This window comes from Ceratosolen solmsi, unplaced genomic scaffold (genome assembly GCF_000503995.2).
Source record: "Ceratosolen solmsi marchali unplaced genomic scaffold, CerSol_1.0 scaffold41, whole genome shotgun sequence".
Classification (NCBI taxonomy): Eukaryota; Metazoa; Arthropoda; class Insecta; order Hymenoptera; family Agaonidae; genus Ceratosolen; species Ceratosolen solmsi.
Genome location: NW_011948424.1, coordinates 2,750,354 through 2,770,870, shown reverse-complemented (window position 1 = coordinate 2,770,870; position 20,517 = coordinate 2,750,354). Strand labels below are relative to the sequence as shown.

General features: G+C 33.0%; 2 protein-coding genes across 4 annotated transcripts; both read left to right on the top strand.

The window, feature by feature from the left end:
- Window positions 1-6,804: 6,804 nt before the first annotated feature.
- LOC105362494 (glucosidase 2 subunit beta) lies at window positions 6,805-11,448 on the top strand. Of its 3 annotated transcripts, XM_011499952.1 has the most exons (5): window positions 6,805-7,048; window positions 7,431-7,593; window positions 9,832-10,230; window positions 10,335-10,415; window positions 10,730-11,448. In XM_011499952.1, the coding sequence occupies exons 3-5, from the start codon at window positions 9,834-9,836 to the stop codon at window positions 11,056-11,058; spliced, it is 807 nt and encodes a 268-aa protein (XP_011498254.1). In that variant the 5' UTR covers window positions 6,805-7,048; window positions 7,431-7,593; window positions 9,832-9,833; the 3' UTR covers window positions 11,059-11,448. The 3 variants fall into 3 exon arrangements, with proteins under 3 accessions (XP_011498254.1, XP_011498253.1, XP_011498256.1); XM_011499951.1 differs by lacking the exon at window positions 7,431-7,593 and having other exon boundaries at window positions 6,808-7,048; XM_011499954.1 differs by lacking the exons at window positions 6,805-7,048; window positions 7,431-7,593 and adding an exon at window positions 9,045-9,068.
- Window positions 11,449-16,169: 4,721 nt separating this feature from the next.
- On the top strand, window positions 16,170-16,703 carry LOC105362493 (probable salivary secreted peptide). The gene has a single exon (XM_011499950.1). It carries the CDS (start codon window positions 16,251-16,253, stop codon window positions 16,662-16,664), a length of 414 nt encoding a protein of 137 aa, XP_011498252.1. The 5' UTR covers window positions 16,170-16,250; the 3' UTR covers window positions 16,665-16,703.
- Window positions 16,704-20,517: the final 3,814 nt, after the last annotated feature.

The window sequence follows — 20,517 nt, the reverse complement described above, 5'->3', positions numbered from 1 at the left end:
TACCCAGAATTTCAAATACACCGGAGACTGCCGAAGTCCATGTGCTTTGGGTTTCTTTATCGAAGACAGGCCAATTGGAAGTGCAATATCGATGCAATAATTCACGAAAATAATAAAAAGCTCTCAAAAAGCTGAGTGAACTATATTATTTTTTCTTGATTTTAGATTCGTATTTAACATTATTCGATTAAGTACAAAAAGTGCTAAAGAGTACCGGATCTCTCAATTGACTAATGTTGCCATTTGAAATTTCATCCCGTCATAAAGCATCCATTTTAATGTATTATTAGTATAGAATAATGGAATGTTTTTTTTTTTTTTTTTTTTTTTTTTTTTTTTTTTTTGCTCTAAACTACATACGCACAGGCTATGGATTATATTGTGAAATATGACGAATAGTGTGTTCGTAATTGTAAATGATGTTTAACGAGTAAAGGATATTAGTATGAGAAAATGGCGATATTATTGCAATATAATACCTCCCAACATTCCTATCCACTTCTTCATGAAATATCATTACAAAGCTAATGATTGGTTTAAAGGAATTTTTTATGAATCGAACAATTATATTTGCTCGTAGTTATCTAATAAATTAATTGATTATACTTGAGTGCACACACGCGCGTACGCGTTAAAATAAATGAAATAATATTCAGAAAATTACATATAATTAATTAATGTGTATCCGATGTGCAAAGAAGTGTGAATTGAAAATGAAAATTTCGATTATTCTATGTCAATAATTGAAAGGGATAGAATTAATATTGAAATTTAAGTGAAATCATATAAAAGTCAAATGTAAAATTCGACATTGGAAATCAATAACTTAAGCGCCTAATGATTATTCGATAATTCATATTCATAATAATTATAGCGCAATAAATATAATCTGTAAGTCATTTGATAAATAAATTAAACGTTAATTTGAAATAATCAACGGATTAAATGATTATTATTTGCAGTTTTGGTTATTGAAAAATATGAAGATTAGCATTTGTATTAGCATTTTTTTAAATTGAAATATCGACAATGAAAATAATCTTTTTTTAATTTTTGGGCAATTTTCATTATATCTTAAGTAACGAATGCTCGTCTATTGTATAAAGTCAAAAACTATACATAATACTTGGAATTTTCAACAAATCCGTTATTATTACCTTTATTAAATAGATTTTCCAGATTTACTTACACCAATTCTATACATTTTAATTATATGAAAATATTTTTACTGAAATTAATGCGAAAATTCATTAACATTTCGTTAACATTTTATCACAGAAAAGTTATTCAATAATAAATACGTTCACTCGTTTCAATTAACTTTTTAATAATAAATATATGTAATCTTCGACTCTGATTAATTTTATTTATTTATTTTTCTTTTAACCTCTGTCATGAAAGTTTTAATTATTAATGCCTTTAAAATATGCTGACGTACTATTGACTTAAGTAAATAATTTATTGCAATCAATGCAATAATAATATACACATCCATATAAAAAACATAAATTTATATTTTTAAACACAATTGAATATACTTCAAACTGTTACTTTAGAAATCAATTGGGTAATTTATTCAATAATCAGTTTTTTCTGTTTATATTTATTTACGATTATACTGTACTTATAATAATATTATAAGATCAATAATAAAATACAATTTCATAAACGTTTGCTTTTAATATTTTAGTATTATAAAATGCGAATGATGCAATTGTAGCTATTAAATTATAATAAATATAATAATATCCATTTGTATATACAAACTTTGATAGCCAAAGTTATAAATAAATGTATATTCAGATGCGATTAACTGCAAAATTTACATTATATATATATATATATATATATATATATATATATACATATATAAATATATATATTGATCGAAAATTTAATGCAGATATCCTAACTATATCGTTCGTTAGGCTATAAAAATTATTCCAAACCACAAATCATTAATTTGTATCGACCATATTGTCGGTTAAATTGACCCATAAACTTATTAAAACAAAAAAAAAAAAAAAAAAAATCGTTAATTTGGAATTTGTTCCCCCAAGGGGGGAAGGGCTTACATTACTTTCGTGACTTTTATCATTATTTGTCTTCTTTTATATAAGTTGAATAATTGTTAACTAACATTGTGAACGTAATGTTGAATGAAATGCAATTTTTAATTGCTATTCAAACATTTTCTTTTATTTAATCGATACAGTTTGTTAATTATCTTTTGTGGCCACTATTCATTGGTCTTCGTTTAGTTCTAATATTAAATTTAATATATTCTGTCTAAACATAATTAAAAAAACAAACAAACAAACAAACAAACAGCCAAACAAAAAAAAACAACGATTATGTAAATATTGTATATAAATATAATGTAAAAATTATAAATAATTACATACAGACATTAGAAATAATATTATAATAAAAATAAGTTTCCAATTGTAATGCAATTTAAAGAATTGGGTATTTTTGCCATTGTTCCAAGGCATAACAAAATGGCATTTATTCAAGACTCAGCCGATAAATAATTCAAAATTTATTCTATTGCAAATTATGTTAAAACACCACTTCTATCACTATAAACATAAACTCAATGTTGTTAAATATAAATTGTAGAAAATTACGATAAAGTTAATTCGTTAAATTCTGGTAAACTTTTAGTTGTTCATAAAGTGCTAAAGTCCATCGAGCCTGATTTATAGATTAGCGGAGCAGCTTTATGAAAAAATTGATTAGAAATCTAAAGAAATACGCTGTAAAAATCAACAGCAATTTTATCAATATTTGTTTTATCTGTAAAAAAAGAAAGAAAAAAAAATAAAATAAAATAAAATTGAATTTAATGTATTTTAATCACTACTTTTTTTTTTTTTTTTTTTTTCTTTTTATTGTCTTTCCTCTTTCCTTCTTTCTTATTTATCTCGATTTATTAATCGAAAATTTTCATTGACATACATTATTTATAATAATGATGCATTGTAAACTATTTCAACAATATTTGTAGGCAAATTATGAAACATATTTTTTAATTATGTAAAAGTCTGCGCTCAATAAATAAATATGTATATGTTATTGAAAAAATATTTATTGTTAAAAAATAATGAAACATCGTAAATATGCTTAATGATTGTTCATTAATCTTAAATTATGTTTTCCTCATGAGTTATGATGAAGCATTATCATTTCCCCTTTTTTCAATCAACATAGTATAAAAAATAAAATACTCTGTTTTATGAAACCCCGTATCTTATTGTTTGCCATTAATTGCTCTCAGATTAATATTAGATTAATTTTAATGAATCAATATACTCTTTACATCATACATAATTATGTTATTCATAATTTCATAATTTATTCCTGTAATTTGTTTAAATTTTATTAACATTTTCACTTTTTATCTACGGTAAACTTTTCATTATTCATAATTGCATTTAATATTTATGTTTAATAATTTTATATGTATTAGTGACTTTTTAGCTTTCGAATAATTCACTTCTAATTTCTCACATAATTGCCTCTCAATGATTAATTCTTAATTTATTCTTAATATTTAGGAGAGAATTGCTTCAAATAATTCATCATCAAAGTACTTTTTTATCAATCAATTTTTTGCCCAATTAAATTATTAATTAATATAGTTGCTTTATCCATCCAACTAGCCCCAACTGAATTATTCATTTCCAAGTCGTGTTACGTATAAAAAAAAAAAAAAAAAAAAAAAAAAAAAATATATATATATATATAATATTAATATATAATTATTGCGTAATTACATTTCTAGATTAGATAAATTTCTAGATCTATCATCTGATCTCTAATGTCGAGCGATCAGAAATTATTTACAACCTTGTATTTAAGTAAATTTATTTAGCATTAATTTGCCTTAGGATAATTGTATTAAAATTTTAATAAAAATTGCCAATTTGCAAAGAATCGGTCGTTCAAACGTGAAAAGGAGAAGAAACTTTTGTTTACATAAAATTTCATGCTATTTAATAAGAATTACTTTTTCTCAAATTTGCTTTTTGCAATTGAAATAATATTTTATGGTAATAGGGACGTTTGAAGAAAAGAAAAATGAAAGAAAAACCATATAAAACGAATGAAACGTTTGTTTAAGAATATAAATTTTATTACGAAGATGTCGATATCGAGTATAAACGATATTGAGGAGTCGAAATCTCGTATTTATTTGCCGTGTGATCGATAGAAGTTTGGTGCTTATTAAGAAATAGACACGTGCGCGACGCTCGGCAATTAAATTGTGCCGTGACATTATCAATTATATCTGTCTTCTCACTCCCCACTCGTCTTTCTCGGCGAATCTTTTACTATTCAGAACGAGAACTTTGAATGAGCAATGGAGGAAACAGGCCGAGCTCGCGCACGTTAACAACGCTCTTTTAATACACATTATACCCGTAACACCCATACCAAACTCGTACATGTCGCCTGATGTAACAGCGAGGCAAATCAATATAATTTGTAACATGCTCGAGCTAAATCTTGACATGGCGTTGCAACAACTGTAAAAACGAGTCGTCGATTACGATGTTTGGCCGTAATAAATCTATCCGCCACACTTATTATTAATTTGTCCAGTTTGCTATCAGTCGTTCGTTATAATACGTCGGTAATTACGTTATGTTGCTTTTATTTATATAAAATGCTTACCGCTTGAAATTATAGGAGCGTATAGTACGAGCAATTTCCATGGGCAGGCGATTAATAGTCGGATAGTAATGATTGATTATCAAATGTTTCGGTTTATTTCGTCCTTTAGTCCTTTAATGCTTATTGCTAAAATATTAATTTTTCATTTTGCACAACGGTGCAATTGGCGAATAAGTACTTTTCTCACTCGTCGTCATTTTCCGTTAACCTCGTGTCGCGAGTAAGTTAAGTAAGTAAATGCAGGGGGGAAGCGCAATTGGACGAGAAATAGATTTCTGCCTTACCGTCGTCTCGCGCACTCTCATAGTACGTACTCATATGGCATTACAAAGTGCACGACACGGCCGCAGCGATAGCACGCAATGCAATCGATAAATGCGCTCGCGTATTCGCGCGTCTATAATAAAAATAAAATAACAATAATGAAGATAATGAGAGAAAGAGAAAATAAAAAGGAAATGGCTTTGGAGTAGGCCCGAGGGAGTAAGTCGTTTAGGTTGGAAGCGACGATCTTATCTCGATGGTCGCGTGATGAACGTTTAACGAAGAGCCGGTGAAGATAGCGTAACCGAACAGTCGAAAGTCAATAAGCCGGACGCGAGTACTTTCAACCTGGTAATGCTCGGTACAGAGCGAATCTCCGACGACAAGGGGGGTAAGAGCGACGCGCTGCTCGCTGATGTGATAAGGCAGTGGTTCGAAAAGAGAATGGGAGAAGTCGTCGATGGCGAATGCACTGATGGAATTATAATGTCCCAAATGGTCGAAGGGAATGTAAATAATTGACGGGCGTGCGAGAGAGATGGAGAGATTGAGAATTGATGTTGAATTTGTAGATTTTGCATACATATTTCAGGTTGTATTGGCTGAAAGTATTGTTCGGAATGAAGAACTGGTTGCATAACTGTGGAATTTTGAAGTGGCTCGTGACCTTGAGCCATGGAATGGGCAGATTTTGATTTAGGATTTGATAAAATATTTGCTAAGTTTTGAGCAAGATCTGGCAGTGTCGATGACACTTCTTTCACTTTGGTTTTTGGTGCAGTTTCAGTCACTGTAGTTGTTTGAGATGGAATTTGAGTACTAGCAGAAGGCAAAATTCCTGTTAGTGTTGTATGCAAAGCATTATGATGAGCAACTTGTTGCGTTTGTTGAGCAGTTTCTACAGTACCATTTGCTATCTGAATACCATTAGAAATGCCATCTTGTGACTGCTGACTCAAATATGCCTGTTGCTGAATATGTTGATTTGATATACCAGATACTTTTCTTTCTTCCATATTTACATTATTTGTTTCTGATTGCTGTGAATCAGTAGAAATATTTGAGTTATTTGATATATTTGAAATTCGACGATTTCGTTCATCTGTATTTGGCTGCTGAAGAATTTGAGCTGAATTTTGAATATTAACGTGTTGTGGTTGTCGCAACTAAAAATAATAAATTATCTTTACAATTAAAAAATTAAATTTATAAATATAATTACAAAATATAAATTAAGAGATTACTCAGTTTATACACATCAAATTTAAATACATCTAATTTAATTTTTATTCTGTAACAGATGAAGTTATTATATCTTCCAATTAAATATATTCGTTTATTATATAATTATATAATACCTATTAAAAGTATGTATAAATACTTTAGGTCAGTGACAACCAAATTTAAAATAAATGCTTCAAGGAAATGTGAGAGAGATCTCTCTCTCTTTCATGTGAGAGAGACAAATCAGAGAGAGAGAGAGAGAGAGAGAGAGAGAGAGAGAGATAGTGTGCGTGGATCAGGGCTACTAAAGTTCATTTGGTGCGCGACTTGGTACGTTGGGTCGTTGGGTCGTTGGATCGTTGCGTTGAGTTGAGTTGCCGTTGCGTTGCGTTGCGTTGCGTTGCGTTGCGTTGCGTTGCGTTACGTTGCGTTGCGTTGCGTTGCGTCGGGTTGCGTCGATGAGTCGCGTTGGGTCGTCGTTGCGCGATAGACTTGCCTATGAGGAACTTTGCCGGGTTTCCCGACCAATCCACGTCACGGCCTTCTCCCGAGGACTCGCGGCGATTGGCTCGCCAAGGAGAAAACGAATCCCTCGCAACAACACGTCGTCGTCTGTGTCGGGGCGGGCTAGCGAGCGAGCGAGACCGAAGGAAAGAACGGCCGAAGTAGAAAGACGGGGAAGGAGAAAAAGTGAGATAGACTCAGGCAGGAGAACGAACGAACGTACAGCCGACGGCGCCCAAAAAACGCGAACATCTTCTCTCAGCGCCTTCTTGTAGTCGGCTCTTCGCCTCGAGATTTAATTCGCATCTGGGAGTTAAAAGTACGGCCGTAGTTCCTTTGTCGCTGCGCAATTATAGCCAAGAACTCTCGCAACGAGGTAAGTCGTTATTTGAAAATGTATGGACTGGATTAAGGACTCGTTTTTTTTTCTTCTTTTTTTTTTTTTTTTACCCTTCTTTCGTTCGTTCGTTCGTTCGTTCGTTCGTTCGTTCGTTCGTTCGTTCGTTCGTTCGTTCGTTCGTCCGTTCGTCCGTTCGTCCGTTCGTCCGTTCGTTCGTTCGTTCGTTCTTTCTTTCTTTTTATTTTTCCCGTCGCCGAGGGGAAAAACGAGGAGAGAACGAGTGTAGCCGCCACGCCGGACCGACCGGCATATTAAACGCTCTATAGCTAACAGCTCGCGAAACCATTTGTTTTTTCCTCTCGATGTGTAAGAGTCGCGAGAGGCATTGCTCTGGAGATACAAAGCCGGTTAATTGCAGGGTCGAAGCGAAGGACTTGCGCCGACGACTTTTAAGGTTTAGCCTTCAAAGTCGCCAGTCGAACATCTCTGTTTCTCATCGGCGAGACTCGGGTGGAAAGACAGGGACAAGGAAAGAGGCGACGTGCGCGTATAGAAAAGGCGGGAGTAGCTCATAGAGCGAGGTGAGGAGATTTTCATTTTATTCGTTCATTGCGATTATCAATTTTTTCTTCTCCTTCTCCTCCTCCTTTGCCACCTCCTTCGTCTCCTCCTCCTCCTCCCGCTCCCGCCAGCGTCGCCCGGAGGGGGGGGCCCGCCGTTGCCTCCTCCTCCGCCATCTCTTCCTCCTCCTCCTCCTCCTCCTCACTCCTCACTCCTCCTCGCTCCTCCTCGCTCCTCCTCGCTCCTCCTCGCTCCTCCTCGCTCCTCCTCACTCCTCACTCCTCACTCCTCACTCCTTCGTCTCGTTCTGCTTCATTTCGTTCCCTTCTTCCCTTCGCCGACGAGCTGCGCGTTATTCAAGGCGTTCGAGAAGAGACGGTTGCGATTCGTATTTTCGTCTCTCGCAACAAACATTGTACCTGTCTGCAGGGATTTCAATGAAAAGTCTATTGGGCGCGCGAATAATGTACGATTTTCGAAGATGTCCGATGCTGTGCATATCGTGCCTTTACGCCGAGGCGACATTGGTTGAGCGCGCGCGTGCTTTAACGCGTTTGTCCAGCGGCTTTTCATGCCCTTGGACATTGGCTTGGCACGAGTGTTTTCTCGGGTAAGGTAGGCCAATGCGTTTATCAGGCTCCTTCAAATACCCTTTCCTCCTCCTCTCCACATACCCTCGCCTAATCCAATACTCCGCGATATCACTCTCTCTCTCTCTCTCTCACACACACACACACACACTCTCTCTCTCTCACTCGCTCGCTCGCTCGCTCGCTCGCTCTTCCTCCTATAAATCTCTCCCTTGCCCCTTCGATCGCTCACTTACACACGCACGCAAACAATCCACACACCACCCAACTCTCCCCCGATCATTCAAAATACAGGTAAAAGAATCTCGTTGGCGATGATTCGATTCTGATCCATTGTTTGATTGACGACGAACGGTGTGCGCGTGTAAGGCCGAAATTATGTTTACTTTTATTAATGCCCAAAACATTGTCCCGCTAATACGGGCAATGTTTTTGGCTATGTTTGTTTTTATTCAAATGCCATGACTCGCTCGCTGGTTTGGCAGATCCCCGAATTATTGCGCCGATTGATAAAATCTGCTTTCTCCGTGGCCTCTTCATGCAGCGATTTCCTACGTTTCTCCCATTTGTTATTGTATTGTTTAATGTACGCGGGTCGGCGTGGAAGAGATTTTTTTAATGTATTTAGTCGAGCGAGGTGGAATTGAGCTTCCGCACGATTACCAAGTTTCGAACGATTGCCATTATTCGAATGCCCGGGACGTCGCGTAATTAATGTGGTGGTGGTACGCTCGATTAGCGTCTTTATTTGCTTGATATTACATTACCTTCTCGGTTTATGATTAATGAAAATGTCAGGCGCACGTCTTAAGGATTGAAGACTTAGTTAAATAAAAGCAGTCGAGGATAAAGATATTGGAAAATTGTCGTCGGTATTGCAGGCTTGCAAATACTAGAAAATTAAAGTAATTATTTTAAGCGATGAAATTTGCATTCAAAAGCTTTTAAATTTTCTTAAAAGTATTGTCCCACGATGATTGATACCCAAGGTCAATGTGTTTTGGCCATAGATATTGCTTATCCGCTGTAATTATGAAATTCATTAATTACTTCACTGGAATGATTATTTTAGGGATCCTATAAGTATAATGTATGATGAATCATACATACATAAGAAGGATCTATTAGCCTCTAAATTGAAATTACTCTATGCTTATCATTAAACTGTGATGGCCATTCTATCTTTATTCTTGGCGTGGAGCATTTATAATTTGCCATTTATAATTGCTCGATTAATCATTCAAGAGCGTATTATCATTACTATTTGCCCATTGCTCTTCCAGCGCATTAATTCCTCGCTAATCCAATAAAAGTTTCTTCAACTTATCTGCACTATTTGGATATTAATACTGCACTTTTGTTATAATATATATATATATATATATATATATATATATATATATATGTATGTGTGTGTGCGTGTGTTTGTTTGTGTGCGTGTATGTATATATACATATTTATATATGTATATATACCTACCTACACGCACACACACACACACACACATATATATATATATATATATATAGATTTATAGTAATTAGACTTTGGAATATTATTTTGGTTTATTTTTTTTTTATTTTTATTTTATTTTTTTTTATTTTTTTTTGTTTTTTGTTTTTCTGTTTGTTTTTTTTTTTTTTTTTTTTTTTTTTTTTTTTTTTAAAGCAATGGCACCACGCAAAATGGGTAAACGAGTGGAAAATGAAGTTCTTGATACACCCGCAGTGGCAGAAAATAATGATGTTTCTGCAGCAAAAAAGAAAAAGACTCAAATTGAAGAGCAAGTGACAAAGGAAGTTAGGTTACCAAGGGCAGCCAAAAATAAGAAGATTGAAGTCGAACCAGTAATGGCAAAAGCAGCACCGAGGCAAAAATCTGCGCCAAAAAAGGCAGACTCGTTTGAGAAAAAGTCTTCAGGAAAGAACAGTAATAAAAAAACTGAAGCTCAAGTTGACGATACTGAAAAAGTTGAAGAGAACGATGATATTGTTGAGAAGCCGGTAAAAAAAGGCAGAGGCAAAGTCGATAAGAAGGTGGATGTTCCTATAGAGAAAAATTACGAAAGTTAGTTGTACATAGTAATATGCTTCTTACATTTTTATTAATGACGATGTCAGCAAATCGATAGATACAAATTTTTTCTTATTAATTAAACTTTAATTTTCAAGCTGATGTTAAAAACAAAGTTGTTGAAGAAAAGACATCACTGGCCACTAAAAAGGGCAAAGGCCGAGGCAATAAGGCAGAAGGTAAGCTTAAACATGATCTAATCCCTGGATTGAATTGCGATTATTTAGTTAACCGTATTTTCTAGATATTTAATACCGTATTCGAAGTATGATGTTTAATTACTTGAAAGTACTATAATCATGAAAAGCTTTCAATAATTTATTGTACAAAAATTAAATAAATAGGTAAAAAGAAAAACCACAGCTAGTATCGGAATTAAAAAAAAAAAAAAAAAAATAACAATCGAATGTAAATCGGGCGCTTGATTTATTAATAATTGTATTAAATATGAATTCCACCTCGTTAACGGGATAAAAAAAAATTTCTGTTTCAGTTGTTTCTAAAAAAGCCAGGGCTAAGAAAGACGTTGAGAATGAGAATGGTACATTTAATTCAGATGTTAAAGATGAAGATAACGATAAAGAAAGTGATGGCACCCTAGAGACTAAAGAGAACGGAGTTGAATCAGAAGTGATGGAAAATGGTAAAGAGGAGGTGTTAGAAGAAAAAATAGAAACTAAGCTCGTGAAGAAGGGGAAAGGTAAGGCACCACCTAAGAAGGGAAAAACAGTATCAAAATCCAAAGTCACCGCAGAGACGAATGGCGATAATGAAGAAGACACAGTGAATGAGCCTGAGACCGGCGTTGCTAACAGTGTTTAGGATAAACAATTTTAATTACCTTTATTTTGAAAATAAAGAAAGAAACTTGTATTATTTTACCTTATTTAAACTGTTATGAGAAAGAAGTCGAGTTCATAAATGTCCTTTAATGATAATTAGTAAAGAATTTCTTTAATTATTACCGTTTTCAATCGATTGCAAATACAGATCTGTACTACTGTAAAAAAACTTAAAAAAGAAAAAAAAATAAGACAAAAAAAAAGGAAGAAAAGGGATAGTTAAGAACATATTTTTGAAATGTTGTACATGCGTATAAAAGTTGTCTCCGATAAGTGTATTTACTATTAGCTTTTAAAATAACCGATGTTTTGTACTTCTAAAATACGGAATCGAACTGTTTATTAAAATAAAAGAATTTATTTGAATCCACTTGTAGAATTATATCTATGCACCTTCATAAAAATTTGAGTCAATGTTGTGCCTTCACGAGTAAAATTACTTCTGACAAGTGTGTAACGCAGTGCATGGAGGATAAATCAAAGTATTCACGCAAATAAAAATCGGGACTCGAAATTACATACAGATTATTAAATTCGAACCTAATTTAAACTAATTTATAGTAGGACGTGTGCCTGTGCGCGCGTTAGCGTGTGTGTGTGTATGTGTGGACTGTGTGGACTGTGTAGTTTAATAATGAGCGAATAATTTAAATATTTTCATTTACAGGTGCTCTTAGCAAAGACCGGTGATGATAATTAGTGATTATTCCAAGTAATGGTTATCTTGTATAATGTTCTATCAACGTTAAATATTTCTCTTAAATGTAATAACTCTAGATTCGTACTGTACAAATTAATATTTTATGTAAATCAGTTACTTCGAAGGATTAGCTTGTAATAATTTAGATGCACAAAAATTTCATTATCTTCTCGTGGAAATAATTTTCTTTAATTTCTTATAAAATAAATGGATGAATTTACGATTTTAATTATTATTTGTTAAATGAGCGAATCGTATGGACACACTGATGTATAAATACCATAATGAAAGTAAGGTATATTAATGGTAAAAAATATCACCAGTTCAATTTCGGTTTGGATTAGAAAGTTAATGACAAGTTGAATTAATTTTCATTTTAATTAATTAAATACACTGGGGTTATTAAACAATGAAAAATTGTATACTTTCAATATTGCGCCGTACATTGGGAATAGTATAATTATTTATTTATTTATTTATTTATTTTTTATTTTAAACTTCTTTTCTATTTATCTTAATACGTTCAAATTAATTCGCGAATGGAAGATTCGATAATGCCATCGTTATACGGCTAAGATATTATCAGTAAAATTAAGCTTATTAAACTTATTATTCATTGGATAAATTTTATAATCTATGATGTAGTAAAGAAAATTTAATATCCCGATCGCTTTATTCAGGCCGTGTTCTACGAATTTGTGATTTGTAACCTCTCATTGCAATAATAATAATTTCGCTTTTAGTTAATATAAAATATGCAAATTTTTTCCCAATCAATTTTTTTGATGATTGTTATTTATCCGTTTAAAAGTAACTGGGAAAATTAATTATAGCATTGACGGTTCATCCGTTCAATATTGTTCCTATAATAATGTGATTGTTTATTTGTTTGTGCCTCTGTGTGTGTGTGTGTGTGTGTGTGTGTGTGTGTGCGTGTTGCGGAAATGGCTGCATAATGTTTGTTTACTTTTGAACAATGATGAGGGTAATAAATGCAACAAGCTTATTTAATATTGTTGAGAAGAACAAATGATGTAAAGTATATATAGATGTGTGCGCGCTTGTGTTTGTAATTGAATTTTTTCAAACATAAAAAAACAATAAAACCCTGTTTCTAGATCAAAGTTTTATATCCGATTGTCATGACGATCTTCAAGGTTCTTATATTCAAGTCGATATATCTCGAATATCTCGAATAAACAACAATTTTGTCCATTTAGCTCCATACCAATAATCCAACGAGCATACGTATATTTTGTTTTATAATATGATCATTATAAACGGACAATTAAGTGTCTCGTTAATTTATAGTGATTTATATGCGCAGATAAGGCTTTTCGGGTAGAAAAAAAAAAAAAAAAAAAAAAAAAAAAAAAAAAAAAACGTCAGGAAAAATATATTAGCAGACATTTAATTGTTAATTTCGGGGTAAGTGGTGGTAAGTGCGCTATTGAATTTGCGATTGTCATACTCCATTGCGAGAATAGTGACGAATTTTATTTTTATCGGCCGGTTAATAAAATGCTCAACTACGATATTTATTATCGTATGACAAGATGTTATCTTATCATCGAAAATGACATTTGGCAAATCATTGGCGAGACGACGATGTTAATTGTCAAAAGCAGAGGCATCTTGGGATACGTAGATATTAAGATGGTAAATTTAGAACAATTGTCATTGGAATAAAGCTGGGCGTGCAATTCCAACTTGTTCGTACCTTCTCTTCGATTAAATTTATCAGAATTCATAATGAAACCGTTGGACATTGGCTCATCGTTCGTTGACCTTCAACACAAATGTTTATCAACTTATATATTTATTTGTCCGATTATAGGTTAGAGAGGCTTGGCTATTCGCAGAAAAAATTAAACAAACATTTATCAATTACAATTTTTCCGATAATTATAAATACTGGCTATCGACATACTATATTATGGCACATTGATGGACATATAAAATGTGGCCGACGATTAGACTTATGATTTTCATTCGATTAGCTGGAAATGCGAGGCGCTGCTTAACTGACTCGAATGCTCATTTCGCAATAGCGTTCGAAGCGTCTAAAACATTCATAATAATAAGTCTTACCTATAAGGGAAATGCTACTCATTGCCATAGATCTGTTACGACTTTTATAACTCGACCGAGACGTTCTTACTTATGCTGTTATCGCGAATTGAAAGTGTGAGCTCGTGACATGGCCGCGCGTAAAATTTTCTCCTTTTTATTCTAATGCAATACAACGCGGCATGGATCGATTAGTTTTATCTATAGAGCCGAACGAACGTGCGCCTCGTTCGTCGCTCAGATAGTCGCTTTTGAAGAAAATCCTTTGCCACTTCTCCATCGCTTAAGCAGCCCAATTGAATGGCAGGTCGATGGCGTTTGAGAGCGTGAGAGCGGGAGCCGCGGGATTACGTAAGGTAAAATTGGATCGCTATCGAAAATGAAATGGGAGAGAAAAGAAGGCGAACGTGCGATAATCGTTGGAGGGATAATAATATCGAGATGTTGGAGAAGAGGAGAGAGACGAGAGAGAGAGACGAGAGAGAGAGACGAGAGAGAGAGACGAGAGAGAGAGACGAGAGAGAGAGACGAGAGAGAGAGACGAGAGAGAGAGACGAGAGAGAGAGACGAGAGAGAGAGACGAGAGAGAGAGACGAGAGAGAGAGACGAGAGAGAGAGACGAGAGAGAGAGACGAGAGAGAGAGACGAGAGAGAGAGACGAGAGAGAGAGACGAGAGAGAGAGACGAGAGAGAGAGACGAGAGAGAGAGACGAGAGAGAGAGACGAGAGAGAGAGACGAGAGAGAGAGACGAGAGAGAGAGACGAGAGAGAGAGACGAGAGAGAGAGACGAGAGAGAGAGACGAGAGAGAGAGACGAGAGAGAGAGACGAGAGAGAGAGACGAGAGAGAGAGACGAGAGAGAGAGACGAGAGAGAGAGACGAGAGAGAGAGACGAGAGAGAGAGACGAGAGAGAGAGACGAGAGAGAGAGACGAGAGAGAGAGACGAGAGAGAGAGACGAGAGAGAGAGACGAGAGAGAGAGACGAGAGAGAGAGACGAGAGAGAGAGACGAGAGAGAGAGACGAGAGAGAGAGACGAGAGAGAGAGACGAGAGAGAGAGACGAGAGAGAGAGACGAGAGAGAGAGACGAGAGAGAGAGACGAGAGAGAGAGACGAGAGAGAGAGACGAGAGAGAGAGACGAGAGAGAGAGACGAGAGAGAGACGAGAGAAAGAGTTAGTATACAACGTTTCAGTTAGTGGCACCGTAATTATTACACAGGGAATACAGTTTGACCTGCATTTGAATTGTCCGTGGCGCATGATGCGTGCAATCTCCAACAGTTGAAAAGATGCTAATGATATGTCCATGTGCCAGCATCGCCGTGTAAATTCAAAGAGTAAATGGATAACGTATCACTATTGACTTATTTCCAATGGGGGAGGTTGTAAAACTTGACGTTGCTGAATTTCCCGATTCGCCCGTATATGTCCGTTAGGGTCCAAAGGGTCGGCATTTTCCGCACGTACTTGCGTTACCTATGAAATACATTGAGCTTGGACAAAGTGCTGGGGTTGTCGTCCATTACCCTCCACGCACACTCTGACATCCACTCCGGCGAATATAAATTTCGGGCTTATATCCCAAAGGAAGGAAGAGTCTGGCCGAAGGATCATACGAAAGAAGTGAATCGCGATCGTTTGAGAAAATTTGAAAATTATTTAGACTTCACTTTGAATTTGATTAAATAATGAAAATTTTGTTAAACTATTTGAAGCAAAATTTTGATGATTCATTCGTATGGTTTTGTGTTTGTTTTTGTTTGTTTTTAAGGCGAAGCCTTTGTTGTATATTCGTTCGGGTACGTTGCTTTCTTTAGTATTAAATTCTTAAGTGTTTAATTTCTATTGTACAATGTATCGATAGTTATTTCCTAGTCTATTTTTCAGATACGAAATGAATATATATATATATATATATATTAAAAATTATTTAAAAAAAAAAAAAAAAAAAAAAAAAAAAAAAAAAAAAAAAAAAAAAAAAAAACCTATTCAAATAGTATGTTAATGATTAAATGTCCGAGATATTAATGATTCGGATTTTATCGAATCGTCAGTCGTACGTACGCGTCAAGCAGTAGTATTGTATATTTTTATCCATTATCTTATCATGATAAATAAAGCTTAGTGCGCTATTTGTCAGCAGGGCTTCTTAATGTGTCTTTGTGAAAATCCATCGTACATCGACGAAATAGTCGACATTTTAAAACGAAAGTCAAAGAAGTCGCAGTGGCATATATGGAGGAGGAGTCGTGTAATAATTAATAGAAGAGAAGTACATTTTCAGAAATATCTGCGATCTATATCAAAGCATTATTTTCAATTGGAAAGAACCGAGGGTTGAAATATATTTGCCAATAGAAGAAAAAATTACAGGTGAATATTAAGAAAGTGACGCATTATAATGTCCAACAGCAAATACATTTGCGCCGTGTATTTTATTGTGATATTAACAGCCGTTTTTATCGACGTTTCGTCGAATTACGTACAAAATTATGCCTACTATAAAGCAAATAACAAATCGCACAACCTAATAATAGGTAATAGGCAGTTGTACGATTGTTTGGTGCATCAAGAGAATGTCATTAAGTCGTCCAAGTGGCTGCAGGTGATCGAAGTGTATAAAACCTTTAACATCAGTCGTCACAGCAGAATCACACAGATACGTGCTTTAGACAAAAAGACCAATGGAAATGGAGCGATGGTTAGTAATGTTACGTATGGGGTGGGATACAGCAATTTAACCTTGAAATTTAAAAGCCAGAGGAGTCACGGCATTAATTTTGTTGTCGAGTTGTACGCAAAGCCATGCTACTAAAGCTGTATCGATAAAATTATTTGTCAATGTCTTGTTAAAAACATCGTCTTATATATATATATATATATATATATATATATATATACTCTTTAATAACTTGAGTATTGTGAGTTGTATGCAGAATGTACCTAGCGCTCCGTAAATTTCTAATTTAAACAAACTTTTATTATATTACACTAGCTTATTCATTCTTATTTCGCACAATATCATCACGTGTTATTAAATTATTCTACTTATTTTATTTATAAATGTAGAATATACAATGGGATAGTGCACCTATATGCATGTGTAAATGTCCAGTTACTATCCGATACTTTGTTACATCTTGTTTTATGTGAAATAAAAGAACATTCCGATGCTTTGTGTATTCTCAATTCTCATGTAAAGTGCTCCTTATACTTATTAAAGAAAACTGTACTTATCTTGATCAAAATAAAAAAATTTAAAAGAAAAAGAAAAAATAAAAAATAATAAATTAAAATAATAATGTTGTTAAGTATAAATGATGTATATTGATTAAGAGTTAAAATTGGTGTGAATTAGCTCATTGTGATTTTTCATTCGTTTATGCCCCGTAATATAATTCGAAAAATATAGTTGGAAGAACGAGGTTTTCCATTATACATTCAAACCTTTCTATAGCTCATTATTCTTGCTGTCCATTAGCATTTTAGCAACAATTAGTGTCCATATATGAGAATAGCGGCACATTAATGAATCGTACGTGGAAATTTTCGAATCGATGTAATTAATAATATTATAGATAATCATAGCTTTTTGTCATGCACACTTTTTCACCATAACCACGCGTATATTAATATATATATATATATATTAATATACAATGAGTGCCATCGCTCGTCGCTGCCTTATCTAACCTTTGACAATAATATCGTAGAAATTATATATTTATTATCTAGTGCCTCGTAGAGCTTCATTCGGCGTTTCGCACTTTGAATCCAGACAATTCTTTTGATATCTTTATAAGTAATATAAGCATATAGAAAAACTTAAAAAATAAACGATAATAATAATACTCACCAATCATGAATCGTATAGATTATATAAATATACGAGTATTTTTAGTGCTTGGCTCTGTTGTTTTTTCAAATTAAAATTTGAATGATCCAGGATGAGAGAACAATATTGGAATTACAATGAAAGAATAATAAATAAAATTGGTAAAATATTACATAAAAAAAAAAAACATTACAATGCCAACGGTATATTGAATTGATATGCAATCGTATATTATTACAAATATTTTCCTGCAAAATATTGAATCCTACATTACTCTAAGCGAAGGAAATATTTGTAATAATACACATCGATTTTTATATTATACCATTTGATAGATAATGTGAAACCGTATAAACAAATACGAGGTTTATTCTGAGTAAATTAATCGATGAATTTTAAGTTTTCAACTACATGAAATAAATACAATGAATATCGAAGGAAAAATGGAAGGTGAAAATATTGTAATTTAAACTTGTTCTTACACGTAGACGTTATTTATACATTAAAAAATCCAAACGTTAGATTTAAATTCCAACGTTTATAGATGTAGATTCTCATAATGATAAAAGTGAACTATTTATCACAGTTCCTAATCATGGCTCTTAATATTTATTATAATTCATAGCTTGGATATCAGACTTTACTTAATAAATGTTTTGTCGATATTTCTCGAACATTAAATTAAAAAAAAAAAAAAAAACAATACAAATATCGTACATTTATTAAAGATAAGAATTTCAAATACATATATATATATATATATATATATATATATATATATATATATATATATGTGTGTGTATGTATATGTATGTATGTGTATGTATATGTATGTATGTATATGTATATGTATATTATATAAAATGAAATAATATAGTGTAGGGTAGTAATGACATAAAAAGAAACTTTATTTTATTTTGTTTCAAATGGTCTTCAATTCAATTAAATTTCATGAAAAATACTTTTTTAGCGCGATATACTCGATCCTTTATAATTTTTAACTTTTGCAGAAAGATCGTTGGAGTAATATTAGAAAGTAATGAAAAAAAGAAATAATAATAATAATAATAAATATGAAAATTTGTTTACTATCCATATGACGTAGGTGGAACGTGTCTTTATTCCGTATGAAAGTTGACTTTGCGGTGATTTAAAAACAAAAAACAAAAAACACATATATCAATTACATTTTTCACGAAGCACATTTATTTGTTTGAATCAATTATTAAATAAGCGACAAATATGGATTAGGAAAGTATTACGGAAAGGCTGACCTATTCCTATATAAACTTATTCATACCAGCAATCTACTCGATTACCTTCTGGTCGTATTAGCATAAATCTCGCCGTGTATCTTTAGCGTCCAATGAAGATCGCGTCTTATGAAATAGTCCATAAGATCCATAATGCTGTGCTGAAAGATTGCCGATTGAAAATACGCGATGAATTAATGAATTAATGAATTACCAACGTGACTCAAACGCGTAAGTTGAGCCGAGATTCCAAAATAACTTTTCTCTCGCGTTACCGTGTACTAATCGAATAATAATGGTATGAGGAAATGCAGGGATGTAAGGTGACGGGATGGTCGACCGGAAAAAGTATGGTAGTTTGATGCTGTGGAGACCGAAGATTGGGAGTCATCGCTGAAAGCTCAGCGTTCATTGGCCTACAAATCGACTTTGACTGGATGTTCATTGTAATTATTGTAAGCCATTGTAATAATATTACGATTGATTTTATTACAATTCTTTGGTACCCCTAGCCTATTCAAAGTGTCTCTCGGTGGTTTTATGCAATTCTTCTTTCATACTTAAATAGCTTTCAGTATTTCTCGTGGATGAAATCAATTCGGTTGCTGAACTATGAAAAACGGGTAAAGTATCTCTTGACAATTGTTGGCGAAGAAAAAAATAAAAATATATAGTTGTATCCCGTGACATAAGAATTTGATACATTTCTTTTGTTCTTTTATTAGTTTAATGTGAAGGAGAGGAGGAGAGAACGATATAGGAACGAATAGGTTGTCGGTTATCAGCGTGTTGTCGTGCTCAAGATGCCCGAGAAGAGACGCGTAGAAGGCTTTGTATGCTTGTTAAAATGCACGTTATAAGAGAAAAAGAAAAAAGAAAGGAAAAAAAAAGAAAAAAAAAGGAAAAAGAAAGAAAAAAAAAGAGAAAAAAGAGAAAAAAGAAAGAAAAAAAAGAAAAAAAAGAAGAAAAAAAAACGATATCCAGCAGCGTAATAACATTCTGAAATAATTCAACATTATTTTCTGTTCGTTATCTTTGATATCATTAATATAGATCAAAGTTTTATAAAATAATCTCTTTTGCATATGATAAATCAATCCAAGTCTAACGAGTTTAGACATATTTGTAGCGCAAGGATTATGTGGTTTATTATTAAAAAAAATATATTATTTATAATTGCGTTATTTACAAGTATTTTATATATAAATGTTTGTTTTTTTGTTTTTGTTTGTTTTTTATACACATATATATATATTTTTCATTATCCAATGAATGTATTTTCCGTTATTTTTCTTCAGAACGACCATCAAAATATCCAAATTTTATCACAGAAATAACTTAGTGTATTTTTTTTTTTTTAATTTTATAAATATACTGGTATACGCGCATAAAAAAGTATTAAAAAGATAGAAAAGTTAAAAAAAAAAACAAAAAAAAAACAAAAAAAAAAAACAAAAAAAAAAAAAAAAGATGATCGCTTTTTGTTTATTATTTTTTACGACAATAATTAAAAAGTAGATCAATCATGCTGCAAAAGTAATCTGTTTCTTAAGCAACGGTAGTAAAAGTTTTCTGTATAA